At 42.9% G+C, this 22,408-nt stretch overlaps 1 protein-coding gene and 1 long non-coding RNA gene across 6 annotated transcripts in view; one reads left to right on the top strand and one right to left on the bottom strand.

The window, feature by feature from the left end:
- The window catches only part of TLK2 (tousled like kinase 2), a 56,695-nt gene extending 36,620 nt beyond the window's left edge, over nt 1–20,075 (bottom strand). For 2 of the 5 annotated variants that reach the window (XM_050934940.1, XM_050934942.1), the window contains exons 1-4: nt 17,976–18,064; nt 8,460–8,531; nt 5,640–5,709; nt 4,439–4,482 (exon numbers count right to left, since the gene is read on the bottom strand). In XM_050934940.1, the coding sequence (XP_050790897.1) occupies nt 4,439–4,482; nt 5,640–5,709; nt 8,460–8,531; nt 17,976–18,056 (267 nt within the window). In that variant the 5' untranslated portion in view covers nt 18,057–18,064. Of the gene's footprint in view, nt 1–2,901; nt 2,998–4,438; nt 4,483–5,639; nt 5,710–8,459; nt 8,532–17,975; nt 18,065–19,968 lie in introns of those variants that run through there. The other 3 variants (XM_050934939.1, XM_050934938.1, XM_050934941.1) reach the window with 3 other exon arrangements.
- A 111-nt stretch (nt 20,076–20,186) lies between these two features.
- On the top strand, nt 20,187–21,639 carry LOC127040632 (uncharacterized). The gene is made up of 2 exons (XR_007771480.1): nt 20,187–20,263; nt 21,072–21,639. It is a non-coding gene; the product is annotated as an uncharacterized LOC127040632 (long non-coding RNA).
- Nucleotides 21,640–22,408: the final 769 nt, after the last annotated feature.

Here is a 22,408-nt window from a genome sequence, read left to right as displayed (position 1 = left end):
TTAGGTCAGTACCATCATTCTACAGATGCTTAGTACTTTTCAAAGTCATTTACAAACACCCAGCTTCACAAGAGGTGCAGGTATACCCATTTTACAGATGAGCAACTGCCTCAATTTACTTAAGACAAGCAACGGAACCAAGATCAGGATCCAGGAGTCATGGCAACTTGGCCCCCACTATAATGTCAAAAATAAACTGTAAGATAGGTAAAGACTAGCCCTATTTCAAAGTTTTTCAGGGGGTACCCATATGCAGCTGCTAAGGGGAAACTACTTTCACATCTTGTACAGTAGTTTTCTAACTGTTGTGCATGGCTTGGTACCATCGGAACAAATGATATTAGCTACACTGATTAGTTATGATGGCAGAATGCCAAGTACTGGACTGTTTTACATGCGATGGGGTAGGTCTTAAAGTCTGAGTCTTTCCTTTCCAATAGAGAGCTTTATGGGATGGGGACATTGCAAGAGCTGAAATCTGAGCAGAGGGCTGTGAAATCTGCAACTGAGGGATAAGGGGATCTGAAGCAGGCAAGGGACAGTCTAGGAAAGCTGAGCAACCTTTCCTCCCTTAGCCCTGGGCACAGACTAGCTGACCATGCAGTGTGAATAACCACTACAGTCTTTTCATAAAAGGTGCTTAACCCCTTCGTTACCCCCACACTAATTCCCTAAACCGGGAATGATATTCAGTTTTCTTTTTTTCCCTGTTCCTACTGTTGCTGGTTTTTTCTTTTGTGGCCAAAGCAACAGTCTTACAAATGCATGCTACTAGCACAACACAGGCATAAAGTTCAAGTACGGTTGCAGGAGAAAGGAGAACCAGAACTGAAGAGCACTGTGAGGGGGTATACAAACCCCACACCAGCATGGAAGCCGTTAAGGAGCTGCTTCGGGCAAGGGTGGCCCTGCCCTTCCACACCTGCAAATCATGCCAGGATAGGAGGAGGAGTCAGAAGAAGGGAACTCCACTCAGAAGGGGGCAGCCCTGAGAAGGGAGCAGGCAGTTGAGCTTCCTCAGGGAGGATGAGAGTCCACTGAGCCCCAGCCTTTAAAGACAGGAGAACAGGGATTCCCTGCATTAAGATGGGAAATGAGAGACTTCCACTGGAGACCCAGTGCATTTGGGGGTGAAACGAGATACTGCCCCGGCCGCTCTGAACTAAGAGGCCAATATCCTCATGGAAGTCACCTACAGGTTCTCCTTTTCCCTTATGCTTTTATTTTATCTTGTCTGGTGACTGCAGACTGTTTTGTTTCTTTCACCTGGGACCATGAGGGGAAGAAACAACCAAGCATCCTCAGGTCAGAGGGCTGAGTACTAGCCAGCCCTACAAAACTGACACCTTGCAGTGTGCATGGGTGTGGGGCAATTAGATGTGCATGCTTGTGCTCCCCACATAGCTCCTGAAGAGGGCACTCTGCCAACAGACTCATGACAAGCACCTTTGTAAAAAAAAGACAACTGACTTAGCCAATGCTGCCTGTGACATGAGTTTTGACTGCATGGGACAGGTTCTCTCCAGGTCTCTATATACTCAATATATTAAAATACAAAAAGAAGTCAAGGAATGACTGCCCCTCATGCACTTACCACAGGATCCCAGATCCTGGGGAGAAGAATGGTCTTGAATGTTGTGCATGTAAAGCGTCATCCACGAGGTGTCATTAAGAGGTTTTTGAATTTAACTTTTCTTTTTAAAGAAGGGAGGTGCTGTTGTGTTAAATACAACAAATGTACAAAATAATCTAGCAATATATGTTTTAATTCCCTGCTAACTTTAAGGCAGCTTTGGAAGGGTTTCATTAAGATCTGGAGATGTATGATGGACTCTGAGGTCCAATCTCTCTCTTTTGTTGCACTCTGCAGGGTATAATGCATGGTCCCAGAGCACTCAGCACTGGAATTTAGACAAATATGAGTTTAGGAGGTATGCAAATGACTTCAAAATAGACTGGCCAGGAAAGCTCATACACTTCACTGTATCTGGTTTACTGTCAGTACACTATGCTCCGGAAAAGACTCCAAACTGCCACACTGTTCTCCTAATGCTCAAGAAAATCTGAGGATTAGGTCCAGGACATATTCAAAGGGTGGTTTTTAAGGGCACTTACACAATCATAACAGAAAAGCAGCTTCTGAAATATCTTTAAAGTTTTTTAAAATATTGATTCTCTTCACATTTGAACCTTACAAAAGGGACCAAATGGCACAATGAAACTTTCTCAGTGAAAGAAGTGGGGGAGTGGGCATGCACACACATTGGAAAGCTTTTACTGATTATCCCAAAAAGCTACAAGCACCAAAAATCAGTGTGGAATAAAATATTTTTCAGCACTAACAACGATGTATTTGTATTTCAGTAGTTCTATGAACCCCAGCGAAGAGCAGAACAACACAGAGCTAGGCACCATGAGGACACTGAAAGCCAATCCCTTCTCTGGAAAAATCTCACAACCGCAATAGACAAGACAAAACTGTGCAGGAAGAGGGATGCAACAGAGAAGCAGAGTGATCAGAATGGAAAATGTTAGTTCTACTTTTTCTATTACTAGGAACACAGGCCAATCCACAACCCTTTAAGACAGAACTTGTCTATACTATATCAAGAAATGGCATCTGGGGTTTGAAGTATGCAAGATAAACTGTTTAAGATTGGACTTGCTCCTTGGAAACAAATACATGCCCGCATCAGGCCCTGGACAGCTGGTTTTACAGCTATGATCCAGTTTATTAGCTCTGTATAGACTGCAGGATCACTGAAACTAATTCAGAGTCTAAACAAAATCCAAGTCCCTTTCACTAACTGTGGTAACATTCTGCCCTATTTTGTTCAGAAAAATCTCCTATCTGGCATATCCACTGCATCATTTAGCACCTTCCTCAGAGGGAATACTTACTGGTAAGGGATTGGATAAGGAATGCTGTGGTGAGGATCGGGCGACAGGTGGCACGCTTCTACCAGGACTGGTTCCTGGACCACTTCCCCCAGCAAACTGACCAAAAAGATACATATGATCAATCACTTCATAAAGATACTATGCTTAAGCAAGTTTTTGGGGCAGAAAGCTGCATAGAAGCTGCATATTTATCTTAAAGCATAAAGACCTTCCCTCTAAGCCCTAGCAACCTGTTTTAGTGGACACTGAAGACAACAAAAAATAAAAAATTCACTGACTGAGATTTGGCCATTTACAAAAGAAAATGAGCACGAACTATATCTATTATAGAATCATAGAATATCAAGGTTGGAAGGGACCTCAGGAGGTCATCTAGTCCAACCCGCTGCTCAAAGCAGGACCAACCCCAACGAAATCATCCCAGCCAGGGCTTTGTCAAGCCAGGCCTTAAAAACCTCTAAGGAAGGAGAGTCCACCACCTCCCTAGGTAACCCATAATACCAAGAGGTGACTGTGAATGCTTTCAGTGGTTAAATATCCACAGCTACATTAGATAGAATTTCTTATTTTAAACCAAGGGATATGGTTCAGGATAAGTCAACTTCTAACAATACAGGAAGACCTTCCTATGGCCGGTATGTCTAATTGTGCCCTCTGTGTACGTGTGTGTGTGTGTGAGGGCAGGGTGGGGAGAAGACGACATGCACCTTGCTCTGAATCATCTGTTGTCAGTCAGGAACAGGGTATCAGATTCGCTGGCACTCTGGTCTAATCTGGTATGGAAGTTCCTATGTTCCTGTACTATGGCCTGTGCCATGCTTTAACTGAGCAATGTCTGAAGACAGTAAGGAAGAGGTGCTAGCAAAAGCACTGCTAACTCCAAGCCAACTAACTACTCAGAATAAAGTGAAGAACAAGTTGTTAGGGATGAAAAGTAACAGGCTGTAGTTTGTACATGCTAGAAAAGAAAACGTGCCAAGAATATATATTCAATGAGTTTTCTTAAAGTTTTTAGAGGTACTCATCACCGTTTTGATATCTCCACTCTGTGCTTGGTGCTGGCCTCTCAGTGGGGCTAACTTCTTAGTCTTGATCCTGCAATGACTTAAGATCCTGCTGAACTCTGAACAGGATCTGTCCAACTTAAGTTAATGGGACTCTATTGGCAGATTCCTTTGCAGGACTGGGGCTTTTAATATCACCGCAGTGGGCTTGCCAAAAGGATGCTCAGTCTCCTGAGGCAAGGTTCAGATCCCAAAAGAAGTCAGCTTCAAAACGATTTTAAAGAGATTGCTATTTATAACATTTAGTCAGCCAATTGTTTAAATTTAAGAAATAGAAATTAGCTTAATTTAGAAACAAGATTCAAATATTCTGCCCTACTCAAATTCATAAGCCTATCAACGTGATACAGCGAATCCCCTACACCAGAAGCTATCATTTAATGCAGTGGTGAGAAAAAACAAAAAAACAAAAATACCTCAAACAAGGATTTAAGAACAGATTTTTGTGAAAATTCAATTTTAAGTTAGCTTACCTCAAAATAATCACTAATTTTATGTCCCCTAGGAGTGCCTTTTCCTGGAAGGGAAACAGAAGGAAGGCAAACTTGATTTGCAAATGTAAACATCGGATGCCATTCTGAGAAACCTATTCATGTAAATAAAGACGTACACTTAGGTGCTCCTTCCATCACCTAGTACAGAAGAAGAGCTTCTACGCAGCAATAATTAGTCCCAGGATTAGAATCTCTACACCTTTTTTTTTTTTTAATTAGGAGAGTTGACAGTTTGACTAATTCCAAAACTGACAGACCCAATTAGATGACATTTGTTTCTCTGCAAATAACAAGGGAAATATTTGCTCTCATGTGCAATGTGGATCTTTCAAAACTTCCTTCAAGGTAACAGCATAATAAAGGTTACTATATACAATCTACTCTTGCCTTTACGTAACTTACTGTACTCAATGTGAGTACATTAAGCCTCCCACAATCCTTCCTATGAGAGCTAGAGAGATAATGGTGATTCAATACAGATTCACTAAAGTTTAACTGTTGTTCCATCTCTTTCCAAACACTACAGGTACAGTCCACTATCAATAGAATCTGTTATTTTGTTGTAGGAGCAGATTCCTATTGTCAAAACAACTATTCCTTCCATCCTCCCAATGTTCACCCACTAAGAGGAGAGTGAGAGCTTGGATTGAAATCAGACTCTCTTTTCTTTAAGACAACATCTGCTGTTTTATACTTTTGAGTACAACTTGTTCTCTAGCTGGTTGTTAAAGTAGGTTTCCAGTGTTACATGGAACAAGATGTAGAAAATGAATGAAAGCTTTTCAAAGTACAGCAAAAATGAGAGAGATTTCAACTGCAGACTGTACCCATGTGACTAAGCACATGACATTCACATAACCCATATGAGGACCCACATCCAGTCTCTCCTTGTGCAATCTGGCCCAATGATATATCTCCAATAAGAATTCTAGAGTTCAGAAGTAAACATGAATGCTGCAGTAAGTTGTTGTAGAACTGAATGTTTTTCTTACAATGCGAACAAGGAGTCCCAGAGGAGTACTACACTATCACAGAAAGTACTTCAAATAAATTCCTAACAAGCTACCTGACACACCCTTGAGATGAACCATTACTCTCCTTAGACACCAAAACTCTTTAAAAAGTGAAGCCAATTATCAACTGGTCGGAAATCCTGTGAAGGGTCAGGAGAATAGGTTACCTTGACTGGTCTCATATGCTTCTGCTTTTCTTTTCCTGTTCCGCTGGTCATTCTGTTTCTTCTCGGGAGTCTGTTAAAAAAAATACTTCAAAATTAACATTTCTGCTGTTATTCCAGAATTTAAAAAACAACCAAAATACTAAATAAATAGGCTGCAGGTCCCCAATGGTCGTTCCAGTTCCCAAGTGCATTAGTTTTTGCACTCAGTACTTAGACACTACCTTCAGACCTATGCACAGCAAAAATAAAGAGAACATGTTAGAAATCAGAAGGGGGTGGGAACAGGGAGAGATTATTTTATATTTTAGACATAGTAGGACTGATTTTCCATTGCCTTATACATCATGTAGTCTTTTAGTCTGCTTCAGATCAAGCATAAAATTCAATCAAATCAGAACGGCAGTGTTTAACACCCACTTTTCACTAGTCTAAATGGCTACACAAGATGCAGGGCAGTTGAGAACTGGGCCCAGTCTGTTTATGTTCCAAGGATGGGATTTTCAGAAATGCTGAAGTGAGTCAGGAGCTCAAGTTACATTGCCTTTCAATAGGACATATGCTCACTTCAGCACTTTTCTGGAAAATCCCACCCAACTGACTGCAGCCCATTCAATAACTGATTTCTAGTGCTCTTAGTACCTAGGTGCTGTCTCGCATAAGTTACACGAAAAATCATTTATACATTATGTGAAGTGTTTCAGATGCAAGGAATTCCTTCAGCGGGACTTCAAGTTTTGTTTCCTTGTGTCTTGCTTCATTTTGAAGTTCTATGTATTAGAAAAAACCTATCAAATTTACAACAGAGAAAAAGCTGGTCATTTCTATCACATACATTTTACCCCAAGAGGCCCAAAATATTTTCCAAGCTATTTGTTTACACATGTCGTCAGCCACCACTGAATGACAGAGGAGGAAAGCCACAGTGCCCATTGCACAACAAAGGATAGGGAAATCTTGGCCAAAACTTTTGTGGCAAACTTAAGATTCATGGTTCTTAGAAACTGATGTCCACACAGCAAACAGAGAAACCAACCTGCCTACTTTGAAACGATAAAAGAATGAAGCTGACACAGCCAGAAGTTAAACCTAAGATCTGAGGGAATGTAGGAGGCCATAACATGCCAGCCCTAATGGAGATGAAGGTTGGTTTTTGGTTTTGTTTGAAGTGAGAGGGTAGAAAGGGTTGTTTGGCGCTTTAAAAAAACCCAACACACTGTGCACTACTTTATAGAATGATAACATCAGTACAATGAACAGGCCCTCACTGACAACATTTTGATAACGGACACTATGTAGAAACAATATTGGTACAAGAAACCACTGACTCAACACAAAGTCAAAGGAATCTGCACCCCATCGTTGACAGGAGCATCTCACAAATATCCTCGTGCAATAGTGACTCCAAAGGCTCTGTAACAGCATTAATAAGATTACAACAGGAGACTGCGAGTGCATTTTAGCTTCATATTATCCTTAAATTAACAAAATTCAATGTTAAGTAGTCATTCTCGCATTCACCCAATTGCACAAGAGGTAGGCTACATAAGATCACCTACTCACTGCTAAAACACCACAGACTGAAAAGCGAAGAGTAGCAGACAACTGGATCTCCTTAGTTAATCTAAGTCAAACTTACTAGAAGTAGACCGTAAAACCGGAGTAAAACAAAAATATGTAGATACTTAATACTCAAGATCTTCAAACAATTGAAGACCATTTCCTAATTTACTTACCTGTCAAGCCCAGAGTTCGAGATACTGTGTATTCCTACAGTACTGACTGCACCAGATACTTGATACCTGTACTGTAATGTATTAAAGGGGAAATATCCAAAACTCAGCACTTGGCTGGTAAGTGAAGTAGGAAGTTATCTTATCGTGGGTTTAAACAAACTATTTAAATTTAGATACTGCATTACTAATTGGCAATCTTAATTTAAATTAAAAAGTAACGGCAGTTCAACTTTGTTGCTTTAGCAGTTCTTAGTTCAAATATAATGAAAGTAATCAAGAGGAAGCATGTAATACTATCAGGCCTTATTTCCTTTTCATTCTACATGTCAGTTTATACAAATCCTTATCTTCTTGTACATATTTCTAAAACTTCATGTATACATGAAGTATGAAGGAGGGTGAGGAAAGACTTGGACTTTTCTAAGCAGGCTCCCTTTTATTTTGGTCTGCCCAAAACTGCAACTCAAAACAGCCACCAAGTACTGCAAACAGCAATTGAGGACTTAGGGCTGGTCCACACTCCGGGAGGGAAATCGATCTTAGATACGCAACTTCAGCTACGTGAATGACGTAGCTGAAGTCGAATATCTAAGATCGGATTATCACCCGTCCACACCGCGCGGGATCGATGTTCGCGGCTCTCCCTTTCGATTCCGGAACTCCGTTGGGGTTGATGGAGCTCCAGAATCAATATAAGCGTGCTCGGGGATCGATATATCGCGTCTAGATTACACGCGATATATCGATCCCCGAGCAATCAATTTTAACCAGCCGATACGGCGGGTAGTCTGGACGTAGCCTTAGTTTCACAAACCACCATTCTAACTGCAGTAAAACCACCCTCCTTTTTTTTATCTTTAAGAAAAGCATCTGTTATAATGAGAAAACCTCAACTAGGTGGGCCTTGCAGGATGCTCTAACATCCATACGACTTAGACTCAGTCTAGATTCTTCTAGTAACCTGTTCCACACAAAAGCCCTGAACTAGGAAATCTTCATCTTCAGCTCACAGAATCCATTCTGGGCTTTGTTAGCCCATTCACGTTTAACCTATAACAGATGACTATTAGGAACAGTGGCTGCTTACCTCCAATTCTTTATCACTCAGAGAGCCCACGCTGCACAAGCTCTGATTGGAAGACTCGCTGTTCAATGGACCCTACAGGTGGAAAAACAAAAACAACTTAGAGACTGTTTTCATATAAGGCAAGAAAGCTGTGGACACGTCTTAGCTTCAGTTCAGCCTTTAAAACACTTTGCAATGACAGTCTCATGCCCATTTGAAATATCACATTCTAACCACCATGGTAATGTTAGTGAAGGTCTAAAACAATTAGCTTGTGAAAGAAAACATTTTGAATTGCTGAATAGCAAAGCAAAGCAGCTCTTCCTGCAAGCACCTGCTTGACCCAGGGCTAAGAATTCAAAAGGTATTTTCCATTTGGCAAGCTGGCTATTACTGCTGCCATGTGTTAGTTGTACTGGTTGAGATTGCAGGGAACTTCTCTTGCTACACTATTTCAGTCATCCTTGACTGACCCAAAAGTTTGCTCCCATCACACCAAAAATTAGTGTCCAAAAGCAGACTTTGGGACAGACTCACAAAGGTATTTAGGCACCAAAAGATGCTGATGGTCAACTTGTGTGATTTGCAAAAGTGCCTAAGCCAATTAGTGGTCCATCTGCATCACAAGGCATCTAAATACCTTTGTAAATCTGGTCCAAAGACTGCAGCAAATCCAATCTAAAAGGAAACTGCAGTGAATCACACAAATTTGCTGCTGCAGTTAGGTATAATAGCCTAACTAATTATTCTGTGTGAGGGTCTCTTTCCAATGACATAAAAAGTCAAAATTAATGATTCAAAATCTTTACTGAGGAGTGACCGGACAAAGCCACGCCTTCACTGGGGTTTTTGGTTTTGTTTTTACTTCTTTTCACCCCTTAAAATTTTCCTCGTTGCAAAGGAGGATGGCGGGTTGGGTTGCAACATATAAAGGCTTACGCTAGACGATATTTTAATTAGCAAATAGAAAGAGTAATGAACATGAAGCATATTTTTCAACCGGAGCAGCGTATAGGCAGCATTCTAGATTTCAACATTATCACCACCTCCTGGCTCACTGAAAGAATAAGCCTCGCTTTCTGGCCAAGAGAAACCTCCTCCCTTGGTGTAAGCTATATCTGCTCTACTTGTGAGGCACTCAAAAACAAGAACTCTGATGCACCATCACAGAAACGGCATCACCACAGTAGTTCATTATTATACCAAGTTAATCCTCCGTATGAGTGAAATGGAGACTGTGCCGAAATAACAGCATGACCAAGCCAGATTTGTGAGGAAACCCTTCCCCCCACCCCCACCTCAGCTTTATATACAGAACATTCCAGGAGTACCAGCACAACTATGTTTAAATAAAGTTAAGGTTGTGATACATGCCAGTCAGAACCAAAAAGTTCAAAGTAAGGCCAAATTTCAGCAGTTGCAAATCTATATTACAACTTTAATGTTAAGCACTGATTTGTTTATCTGAGTGTGTAAAGAGGCATAATAAGGTGTTCCGGGGGGAGGGGGGGAAGCTACACTGGAGTAGTTTGAAAGACTATATTTAGGACTCTACATTTTAAAAAAACTTTAGATTTGTGAAAAGTTATTTTCTAGACCATATTGCAAATTATAAATCCCTTTACTTCCTCCCCAAAACAATTTATCAGCACAAAAAATGGTTAAGCTAAACAAATGCATTCCTTCCTAAAACACGACAATTTAAAATCTAGCTGGTTTAAAAAATTTATTCACAGTAAGTTGTTTCTTGACAGAATCTTGTACTTCAGATACCACCCAGGTGCATTATTTAAAATGACCAAGTGATAAACCCCTGACAACAGGATTGAACAGAGGTGCCAATGCTAACCTTCGAAACAACCTTCAAGTGGCACTTATGGCAAATGGTGACAGAAGGTTAATCTCTTTGCCCATGTAAAAAAGTTTGTTTACAAACTTCACAAATGATGCCCTCTAAAATCCATCATTTCCTTTTATAAACCTGAATCTCAACAGTACCGTCAAGAAGTCAGCATTTGGTACCATGTTAAAGCTTCGCTTCTACAACTTAATAAAGCTTATTAGGTGCAGAAGTGTCTCAGATTTGTGCCCTGCTTCAGACATATTAAGAATCTATATTATGATGAAGATGAAAGTGAATGTTCTTCCCACAATCTCGCTGCCTCCATTTCACTCATGGAGAGTAAGCGACAGAAACATATGTTCCTAAAAGGCCACATTTGAGCTTTTCAGAGCAGGTTGTGCTCAAGATATTCCATTTGTTTAAGGAGGTTCTATATTTCATCCCAGTGACTTGTATTCTAGAACAGCCCAGAAGGGTAACATGATGTAGGCTATGGGCAGTCAGAAAAAGGTATGTAGAAGTGTCAGATATGTAAGTATCCTCAATGATGTACACAGACCAACTCTATTCGGTTTGAGTTAAAAAGTTGTTTTCTTAACTGCTCACCTGAAAACTCAACGTGGAATCTGAAAGTCATGCAGTGTTCTCCTGACCTTTGACACCATCACCAAAAATAACTATTCTGCATCTGAACATGGCTGGTTTAATTACAGCCTAGGTACAGCTATGGAAGAAGAGCAAGCTGGAACTGAATCTGTTTCACAAATCACCAGAATAGTTATTAAATTCTAATCAGTTTCTTGAAGGACAGAATTCAATGCTGAGTTCAATTCTACCTTACTTTCTTTATGAGGCTTCTCTCAAAAGCAGAATTCCTGTTGAAAATCACAAGAGATAAATATCCTCATGCCTCCAACACCAAAAATATATAGTGAAAGAGAGAATGGACAAGTAGTCCATTCTTCTATTTTATACCACGGCTGAAATCAAAGTATATTCAGGCTTCAGTTCTACATGAATAGCAAGATACACTGCATTTAAAATGCAGCCCTAGAAGAGAAACAATGATTAACAGGGAACAAGCCTGTCTCTACAACAGCAGTTTCTCAGTGAAACCTAAGCTCCCCCTCCTCTAGTGGTTTATATAGCACCTTTTATCTTAGGCCCTTAACCATAGTTTATAGACAAGGAACTGAAGTTAAACAGCTGGTTTATGTATCACAAGGCAAGTCAGCAAAGGACTCTGGAACAGAACATCGGTTTCCTGACTCCCAGTCCTCTAACTATTACAGCACATTGCCTTTTCTGACCACTGGAATATATGCTAAACAGGAGCGGTGAAGATTTCTGATGACCCAGAAAGCCTAAGGAACATGGTAAGTTCTCAGCTAAATCTCTTCTCACAATGCTACTTGAGTTTCCCCAGTCATCTAACCAGACGCCCACTGATCTTCATGGTGACATGAGAAATCAAGTGCTTAGCAAAACTATTTATAGCAACAGGTTTAGATAAATAGTCAGTAAGAGTCTGTACATTTTAGATGTTTTTTTTCCCATTCTAATTATATGTAGTTCCAACTCCTATATTCATTCCTGTTTTTTTTCCTATTTAGTTCTATGTATCTGACATACGAACAAATGTACAGTACTTAATTTCCACTCATCTTGTGACTGTTTAAAATTAAAAACTATACTAAAATTAGACACAGAATTAATCCAAAGAAGACAGAAGATCTTATCAAAGAGAGCAGGGAGACAACGCTTGGCATAGAGTATATAAAACAAAATAAAAGTCTGGCGACAACATATTGCCAGTTCCCTTACGTCACTTTTGGACCAGGAGATGTTTGCCAAAGATCTTCCTTGCTACTAGGAAGTCCAATGGCACTGCATTTTTGGCTGTGTTACAGCTGACTAATTTAAAAGTATTGTTTCCAGATAACACTCCACTGGAGAAGTTTTGCCTTAAGCCTACACATTTAGTGTAACCAGTGCAAGGAAATGGGGGTCAGTCACCATCTTGAAGTACAGGCCATTTAAATAAAAATAGTTTTTGAAGGGTCTACCCAATGGCAAGGCAGTTCTCCACAATGGCATTCATTGCTTCCCAAGGAAGTAATTTCCTGCTGATATAAAGCAGCGTGTTCTTCCCCACTTGTGGGCCTTGGAGTAGCACTCCACCAGGTGAATCACATTTGAAGTATCTGCGCACAGCACTATCTTCATATTGTAATCTAGCTGCAAAAGCACTACTGACCTGCAAGAATCATCCATAAGGGCTTTGAAAGCCTGCTCACATTTGGCAACTCACACAAGCTTGTCAGTCATTTTCTTCTTTGTAAGAACCATGGGAAGGGTTGCAGTCAAGCAGTATTGGCTGACATTATGACAGAAATAACCCGCAGTCTTTAGGAAAGCCCTTCTCTAACATTGTTTAGTGGAAGTGGACTAGCTTAACAACATCCAGTTTAAGTCTCTCCGTTCCCCAATGTGAAATAACCCAGTGGACATCAAACAACAATTTGCAACACACTGTACATGATCCTCTCACAACTTGGTAAATGTAGCACAAATAACTTAGGGCTAGTTCACTGTGGTTGAGATTGATGAGAACCATCTAAACCATCTGCTTGAACGTAGTGGATGCATTCCTCATGGTGAAAGGTAACATGAATTCTACAAAGAGTCACGAAGGATAATTTTGAATAGCAAACTCTGCTGAACACTCCTGTCAACTCAACTGCAGAAGGACACTCAGTTAGACCAAACTAGGATGATCCTTCTCAGGTGAACCAAACCTGTGCACCTTCCACATCCGCAAGTCAACAGGGAAGCAAAGAGGCTATATAAATTGATCACACAGTTTTAAATGGAAGCAACTGACCCTTTCCAATTCCATTGCAAGTTAGGGTCACTTACACAAATTTGAAGCAAGATAATCAAAGGGTGTGAATTACAGCCGATCAAATTACTTTTGTGCTAGTTAGTAAGTAGGCCAGCCCTGAGATGAAACATGTTTCAGAAATATTCCTTATTTCATGCTTTCTTTACCTCAATATAAGAGGTATAATATAGTCTAAGTAAAAAAGACAGACATCCTTCACACACAAATGGTATTTGAAACTTCTGCAGTGCTGGTTAAAACTAGACCTTTCCAAATATCCAGATAAAAGATAAATATGCTGCCAATAAAGTTTCCATAGGTCACCTCTGCTGCGTCTGAGAGGCAGGTTGACTCACTTTTCAATAGTTACCTGGTTTTCAATCTCCCAGGTTTGGTCTACATTTGAAAGTTCTATTAGCATAGGTACATTGGTGAGGATGTGATAAAACTACACCCCTGACTGACATAGTTACGCTGACATAACCCTCAGCGTAGACCAGTGGTTCTCAACCTATTTACCACCGTGGGCCGCATATGCAGCTCTGTGTGTGTTATGCAGACCACATCCACACAATAAGTATACTACCTGTATGGCTCTGAGGATGTCATACAGGCAGCAGATGTATGCTGACTGGGTTGCGGGTTGAGAACCACTGGTGTAGATGCAGCTATGTCTGCAAAAGAGCGCTTCCATCAACTGAGCTAATGTTGTTCAAGAAGTTGGTGTTCCTACACTGACAGAAAAACCTCAGTATAGTGTCCGTAGCACAGACACATGCTAATGCTTTGCATGTTTCTATGGCAGATACCATCTACAAATTTCAGAGTGCTTTACAAGCACCGATTAATCAATCACTACCTCCCTGCAAGGAAGGTTGTATTCTCATTTTACAATGGAGAAATTGAGGCAGAAAGAGGTCAAATGACTTACCTAAAGGTCACACTGAGTCAGTGACAGAGCTGAAGTAGAACCCGGATCTGACTTTCATTTCTGTGCTTTAGTAGCTATATATGATTATTTCAAATCCATCCAGATAATCATCAAATCTTCAGGATAAAAAGTACTCTAGGTACTTCCTTTGCTAGCTGATGAATCCATTTATATAACTCAGAACTCCTACTCTGCAGCTCTATGAATGTGTGCATTAATTACACGGTAGATAACTTTTGGGGATTGCATTTTTTCCTAGAGGGAAATAATGCTGTCACTCGACTTTCAGTCCTGTAGTTGGTAAATTTACAGCTAAAACAGAGGTCTAATTGCTAAGCTTATTTTGGTGATAAAGGATACGCAATCCTGGATAGACAGGGTTCAAAAAGCAAAAACAGGTTGCAAAATATTGTTGTTTTTATGGAAACAATATACTTTTTTTTGGATCTAGATATCCTGCAGTACAAACACTATTCAGGCTGTATTTGTTTCCATGTCCCTCTTTATTGTATCCTACATGCAAATTCAAAGACAGTAGTGACCAATGCTTCCTGAGTTTTAGTGTACCCATTTGGATCTAGATAATTACTATAGCCAAATACAGAGGGTCAGTGCTGTCTTGAAGTATTGCAGATTTATTTTTAAATTTAGAAAAAAAAATTCTAACAATGAGTGAATCAGCACAGCTGCAGCAAAGCAAACCAGGACAAGTTTAACTTGTGGACATTGGTTTCCAATAGCAGGCTAGTGGATGACGGGTATGTTACAGTAACGATCCATCCTGATTTAGCCTGAATGATGGAGGCAGGAGTGTATGTGCACTCTCCCACCCACAACCAGCTAGCCCTCTTCATATCTGGTACAAATACCTTGAAATGGTACAAATCCTTTGGAACTATCCCACTTCGTATCTTGCCAGCCGTGAGACAGAGGAAGGTGACTCGAGAAGACACACAAAACTAAACGTTATCCACAGGAATTCAAACTACGTCTTGTCTTCAACACTGACTGACCCAAAGTGGGAAACAGAGGTTTAGCTAGAAGTATGCCTCACAATTGAACTTTACTGTTCATTTGCTACTGAAACCTAAGCTATGGGAGCTATTAAATAAGTAACCAAGTACCAGCTCATGTCAGCAATTTACAAAGCAAGACCTTCCTGAATCAACATAGGCATGAATTTGGCAAAGGAATACACTTAAACTGTATGGCAATGCTAGGTGCCCAACAAGTCACCATTGCTTTGAAAATGTCTAGCTACATGTATCAGAGGGGTAGCTGTGTTAGTCTGATCTGTAAAAGCAGCAAAGAGTTCTTTGGCACCTTATAGACTATGAAACGTATTGGAGCATGAGCTTTCTTGGGTGAATACATGCATCCGACGAAGTGGGTATTCACCCACAAAAGCTCATGCTCCAATATGTTTGTTAGTCTGTAAGATGTCACAGAACTCTTTGCCGCTTCTAGTTACATGGTTGTTTCATGTAGATGGCGTTCCATCAACTGCCTACAAACACTGCTTTCTTGCACTCGTGATTTTGCTTATTTCAAGAGTTTCTAAAAGGGCATGTTCTTTAATCCCTGAGGCTGAGGAAATTCAGTGCAAGTCCACACTGGTTTTCAAGTAGAAACACTCTTAAAAACAGTGTTATTTTCCCAGGTTTGCAAGTGAACAAAAGTTAAAAAACTATATATGCTGTAATTAATAGTAAGAATACAAACTAGCATTTGTTTATTTTGCACAGGCCTGATTTGTGCTTTTTGTTTATCAACAAATACCAAGCAATAAGTCACTTTAATAAAAAACAGGAAATTCAATGTTACAGCTGCCTGTCCTACTCACCCGACAGGAAAGCATCTGAGACGACATTTACTTTCTTCCTTTTATGCAACAAAATACCTTCCATCCCAAGAGGCTGGTGCCAATCCCACTAGATGGCACTAACTCATTTGAAGTGGCTTTCCTTCCACACCCAACTGAAGAGAGCTAAAATCTTCCTTCAATCTATTAAAAACCATATCATGGGTTTCCAAACATGCGCACTTTGAAATACTGAGCTATAGATGTTAGTGCTGAGTGTGATGGGCAGAGATTCTGAAAAAGCATTGGCCCAATAGAGCATATAGTATCTGGGATTAACATTACACCCACAGACTGTGGTACTGTACCGTATTTTATACTAGACAAAGTTTACTACTGTACATTCTGCTTCGCTGTAAAGCCGGAAATAATGAGAAACTGTTCTCTTTAGGTAGATCATCAAGTTATGGTTCAACGGCATAGGAATTAGCAAGGTAGCTTTCAATATTAACCTGAGCAGCGGAAGGGCATTTTTCTCCCAATTGTATAACCTCATGCAGTTTTGTATGTATAGCTTCCTCGATCTGCTTAAAGTTATTTCTTTATAAGAAGCAGCTTCCTAAGTTAACAATGTATTAAGGCACTGTATAATATAAAGAGACTGGGGTCGTGCCCTCAAGAAGGCTACAATCTAAGGGTGTCTACACTAGAAATTTGTACTGCTTTATCTATACTTGTATAGTTAAAGAGGTCCAGCACCACCACCACCACCATTCAACCACGGGCACAATTATATCAGTATAGCTCACTCCACACAAGAAGGGAAAGAATATTTATACCAGTACAAGACATCTTCATACCAGAAAAACTGCATCCCATTAGGGTTTTTACCTATATTACTATGTCAGTTTAAAAAAAACAACAAAAAACCAAACACACACACACCTTACTGGAAGTTGTAACAGTAAAACTTTTAAGTTTGGATCAGGTCTTCGTAAGCTTTAAGTTGCAGACTGTTTACTTACTGATCTGCTTCCAGGGCTTCATAACACAACTGCTACACAAATTAGCTCAGAAACAAAATATAAACTTGGATAGAACCATTCCAAGCTCTGATGTATTTATTTTGTACTTTTCATAAGAGAAAGGTAAATCAGCTACCGAGTTCCCTCTTCCCAATACGATTCGAACAGGTGGCTGAACCTTTTATAGCAATAGGTTACCTAGTTACATTTCCTTTCTAGCTTGATATGGTCTGAAACTCAGTGTGTTTAAAGTGTGCGAACTGGAACGTTATCACTGTTCCACTCTCATCTTAAGAACTACAAAGGTGGGAGAAATGAGGAGACGCTAGTACAGGATCTGTAACACTATACACGCAAACATATGGAGATCAAACCCAATAGTGGTATTTCAAACAAAACGATGAGAGTTACACAACTTATTACTGAATGCCTGACTCAAGAAATGCAACGTCTGATCAGGTACAAAGTCATACATTAAGAGAAGGGAAGGATTTTGCTAGTAGGTTGTGAACCCAAGAGTATGCAAGCTTATCTCTGAATAAGCAAATTTTAGTTGAATATAACTGAGCTCACACAAGTTCAGTTGTTTCTCAAAGAAGAATTGAATGGACAAGTTCCTGATGGCCTTAACCCTGGTTACATGCAAGTTCATCATAACGGTAGTAACCTAAGTTACTAATATTTGGTTCCCAAACAAGCCCTCTGAGATAGGAAAGAGGTGGGCTACACCGCCTCTGCCAAAAGAAGTGATGGTGTGGTGCAGGGCCTTTTTTTATACTTAAAAAGAAAAGAAAAGCAAATCTTAAAAACTAGCTCTTCATTACAGAACAAATTCACACACACTGTGGTGTCCCTGCACAGAGAGGCAAACGCCTCATACTATTTTTAGTATTGTACAATCCTCTTTACACCCGCTTTAAAATAAGTTCGTGGACAAAATAAAACTATCAATGAACAACTTTCTCTTAGTGAAACAGCACTATTTATGTTTAAAAAAATTGTACAAGATAGGTCAAGATTTGTGCCTGCTATATCACAGGTACTTTTACTCACTTTGGCGACACCTACTCCAGTGAACCTAGCCTCCAACAATTCCTGCCGTCGTGGGTCCAGGCTATGCAACTCTTCCATCATTTCTGCTGCTATGGGAGAAAAATACGCCGTATTACGCAATGCAAAGAAAAGGGAAAGAACGTATTTTCTGTGGCACTGATGATGCTCAAAAATAGTTGTAGCATCAAGTGACTGTACACAAATAATTTCTGTCATGCAATATAGATTCAAAATGGTCATGCAGTAAAATGCGACTTGCCACCAAGGTGTTATTTTAATAAGGGCCTATTCTGGAGAGTTCCATCTTTTGACACTATTACCAGCTACTGGAAATTTCTTAACTTGAATAACCCCAGTTCTACTGCTAACAATGATTCCACCCTCTCCCATTGGGTATTTTGTTAAATCTGTTGCAGAGGAAATGGGGCATGTGTGTGTTGGGGGGGGGGGGGTTTGGTCTGAAGTCTTTAGAGTTTTCTTTCTATTGTAGGGCTAAAACACCCTTCACCCCTGACAATTCTCTATTTCTGCCACTCCCTGAAGCACTAGATAACCCCAAACGCCACACAACTACCTTTTTGCTTTTGTGACAACCACCTAAGACACAAAACCTGGGTTCTTCCAGGAAAGGGATGGGAGGGAGAGACTGATACTTTTTTAAACCTCTCCCTTTACTGGGCAATGTACCAGATACTTCTAGCATGCAAGTTCCTCCCATATAGCTGGATACTTCTGGGTACTTCCAGGTGATCCATTAAAATTGGTGCTATTATATGAAAGGTTTAAAAAAACCACATCATTGGGTAGTTTGGGTTAATTCCTGAAATGTACAAATTGAGAGTTAATTGAGGGGGGGGGAAGGGAGGAATTGCAGAATTTATTAGAACTGCGAGTCACATCTTGCCAATTGCATTTCAAGCAAGTTGGTAAGTTCGAGAAATATCTGTTCCAGTTTCATTTCTCCACATGAGCGAAAGACAGAAAAAAAATGAGAGAATACAGATTTGCTGTATAAAGATCATCTGCTCCATGGAAAGTTCTTGAAGGGCAGCAAGTGCCCTCTGGAAAAGCCACCGCACAATTTTGTTCCTTCTATTTGCTGTCCATTTTGTCCCCATAAATCTCATTTCCTCTAAATGCTGGAAATCTAAGTTCCAAGGTGCTAAGCGAATCCATTGGGGGCATTTACATGCACACACTCAGCCCCTGAACAAGCCATAAAACCCCCTAACAAATTGAGACGTCTGATTAATAAAATCCTCCGGTCTCCATTTAAGGAAGCTGTCAGTGGTCTCTTTTCATTTGGAGATTAGAAAAGCTAGAGATGGGAGAAGTGGGATGACAGGGAAGCAGGCCCACAAACGTGCAGATACTTCAATCATCTTAAATAATGGTGTGGAGGGGCACGGGGCCCGTCTGGACAGGGGGTCCCAGCCCTGGAGTGACCGTGGGCTGGGATATAGGGGGGCTGGGTTGGCACCAGGGGTTTATCAGCCTCCCAGGGCTCGGGGATGCCCCTGGGTGAGAGCTGCTGGCAGCCCAGACTCTCAGTGTCTCCCAGGAGCCGGGACCAGGTCTTTCCAAGGAGGATTTTAGCCTCCCCCCCGCACCAGGTCCCCGCTGCTGCGGCGGCTCCTGCACCTCCCGGCCTCGCTCTCACCCGAGGCAGCCACCACCTCAACTGCCAGGCCGGGGATCCACAGGCCGTGCCCGGCCCCGGCCCGCCCTCGCCGGCCCCTTGGCCTGGCGCGTACCCCCGTCGCCCCCCGGCAGCGGGGCCAGGGACCCCCGGGCCGGGCCGGGCCCCGCTCCCCCATCCCAGCAGCGCCCTAGCAACCGCCGGGGCCCAGGCCGCTCCCCGCCCGGGGCGCAGGCCGCCGCCCGCCCTCAGGCCGCGCTGACCCCGCTCCCCCGGGGCAGGGGCCGCGCTCCGGGCCCCTCCGGCCGCGTTTCACCGCCCCGGCCCCGGGGCTCAGCCCGCCGCGGCTCTCACCTGGCGCTGCTCCCCCGCCGCTCCTCTCCCCTCCGGCCCGGCCCAGCAGCTCCCCGGGCCCCGCTCGGATCCCGCCGCCGCCGGGGGCAGGAGGGGGGCGGGGGGAACCTGCTGCGGCCACCCGGGCGGGAGGGGGAGGCCCGGGGCGGCTCCGCGGCCTCTCCTGAGCCAGGCGCCCTGCCGCTGCGGGCAGCGGGCTCCACGCGGCTCCGGGGGTGGGGGGGAAGCGGGGCGAGCCCCTCGCCGGGGGAGGCCGCAGATCCCCGACCTCGCGTAGGCTTCCCTCCCGGCCAAGGTGCGTGAGGACCGGGCAGGGGGGCGGTGACGGCCTCGGAGGACAAAGGCCCCGGGGAAGGGGGGGGGCGGCTCCGATGAGCCGCAGGTGGGGGCACGAGAATCCGGGGCACCCCCCTCCCTGCACGGTCAGCCCGAGTAGTCGGCGATTAGTGGGGGTGGGGCGGGTGTCGGTGCGGCCGGGTCCGCCCCCTGGTCCGACTTGGCCCGGCCCGATAGGGATCGATTGGTGCAAAGACACACTAGTGAAAGCGCGTGTTCTCTCGCGAGATTTGCACGGCTGTGGGGGGAGGGGAGGTCAGTGCCGGGAGGGGGAGGGGAGGTCAGTGCTGGGCGGGGCTAGTGCATGGGGTGGGAGGCGAATGCAGGAAGAGGGAGGGGCTAATGGGGGGCTGGGAGGGGCCAATGCATGGGGCTGGGGGGGTAGGTGTTCGTGCAGGTGGAGAGGAGTGTGCATGGGGGGCCAGCGCACCTGATAGGAGAAGTGGGGTCAAGTGTAGAGGGGAGGGGCTAGGTAGGGTGAGAGGTTAGAGCCTGCCCCAAGTGGAGGAGCTAGTGTCTGGGATGGGGGTGTCTGTGCATGCAGTGAGGAAAGGGGCCCGCCTGCATAGGAGGGGTTGGGGCTGGGGGGTCAGCAGAACTGGATTAGTGCAGAAGGGAGGGGATTGGTGGAGATTTATACCCACCCAGGTTGTTTCACCCTCCAATGAACTGCAAGGCTGTTGATGGGAGGCCGGGGGGGGCAGAGCGGGTGGCTGATGTGCTAACACTCAGGGGTAAGAGTAACCTAGGCTGCCTTGCTCCCCCAGCCAAGAGGGTGCTTTCAAGGAGCACTGGCAGCAGCAGACCAGGCGCGGAGGGAGGAGACGGAGCTGATGCATAAGGATGATCAGCACGAATCCACTTTCCCTGCTTTCCTCTTAACTCCCTGTGGCGTGAAGGGAAAATTCCTCTCCATCTCCATGCAGAGGGAATTCCTCCCTCTTCCTGAGCAACCAGGGACCTTGTTTGCAAAGACAGTCTCCTCTTCCCCAGGGAATGACTCCCTCCCAGTGAGGAGCAAAGGGGCCTGTAGGGAAGGGTTTATACACAGAACAGCCCCAACCTCCCAATCATTGGGCCTCTCAGGAACTGAGAAAAAGACATCAGAAAACATGAATGCCTCCACCCCGATTTGCCATTTCTTAAATCTTTTTGACAAGCTTCTGATTAAATATGGATATTGCACACAAAAAGCAGGCTGCATCGTGGAAGAAAACGAAGTGACTTTATGTTAACTGTAGTCTTTCCTTGCACTTTTAAAGCCAGGGGCTTGCTTTTGCAATTGCCTCTTGCTAAACTCCAACATTAAAAGGACTTAGTCTGGTTACTATGGTGGATTACCTTGTCGTTTGTTCTTATTCCCTTTTCTTCCAAAGCCTGGGAGCATCATCAGAGAGAATGTAAAGTGCCACTCAAAAGCATAGCAACTCTCTTTGCTTTAAGGCTGAATCAGCTTTCTGAAAAGCAAACAAATGAGGGGGGGTTCAGAAAGGAAGTGGCTATGCCTGTCCAAGTGGAGGCAGGCGTGGATTAAGGACAGGAAAGGAAGTTGCTGGGGCTTTGGATAAAAGCTTTGCCTTCCAAAACTATAGTGTAATGGAAAAGGTATTCTAGTCAGTATGTCTGCCTGTCAGATGAGAATCAGTCACTGCAGTCAGACTTTGTTTTACTGCAAACAGTAAAAATAAATGTACAGTTGAACAGGAATCTCTGCCAGTTTGGCAAATCTGATGATATAGAGTTGGACTAAGGGAATGATAGATCCCATTTGAGTGCACAAGAAAAGGCACGGACCTGCAGCGCTGTAAAGAAATTTCTAATATTTTATTTTAAAATTGTTAATTTAAGTTGAGGAGGGGAGGGGGGAAACTTGCTGTGCAAATCACTTTGAAAATGTCTGCCTTTTCTCGTAAACTGCATTTCCTGTGCTTTAACCTATTTCACAGCAGGAGATCCAATCTGAGGAAGTAGCAGCAAAATTTCACCTCCCACCTAGAGATGCACCATCGGGACATAAACAGTGACAGGGATCTCTAAAAACTATTTTGAAAGTTGTTTTTTAAAAAGAGACTTCTATAGTACTTATGTTTCTCAAGCCATCCAC

The sequence above is a fragment of the Gopherus flavomarginatus genome, chromosome 25, assembly GCF_025201925.1.
Source record: "Gopherus flavomarginatus isolate rGopFla2 chromosome 25, rGopFla2.mat.asm, whole genome shotgun sequence".
NCBI lineage: Eukaryota > Metazoa > Chordata > Testudines > Testudinidae > Gopherus > Gopherus flavomarginatus.
Note: the sequence above shows the minus strand (reverse complement) of the source record. Positions and strands in the feature narration are given on the sequence as shown.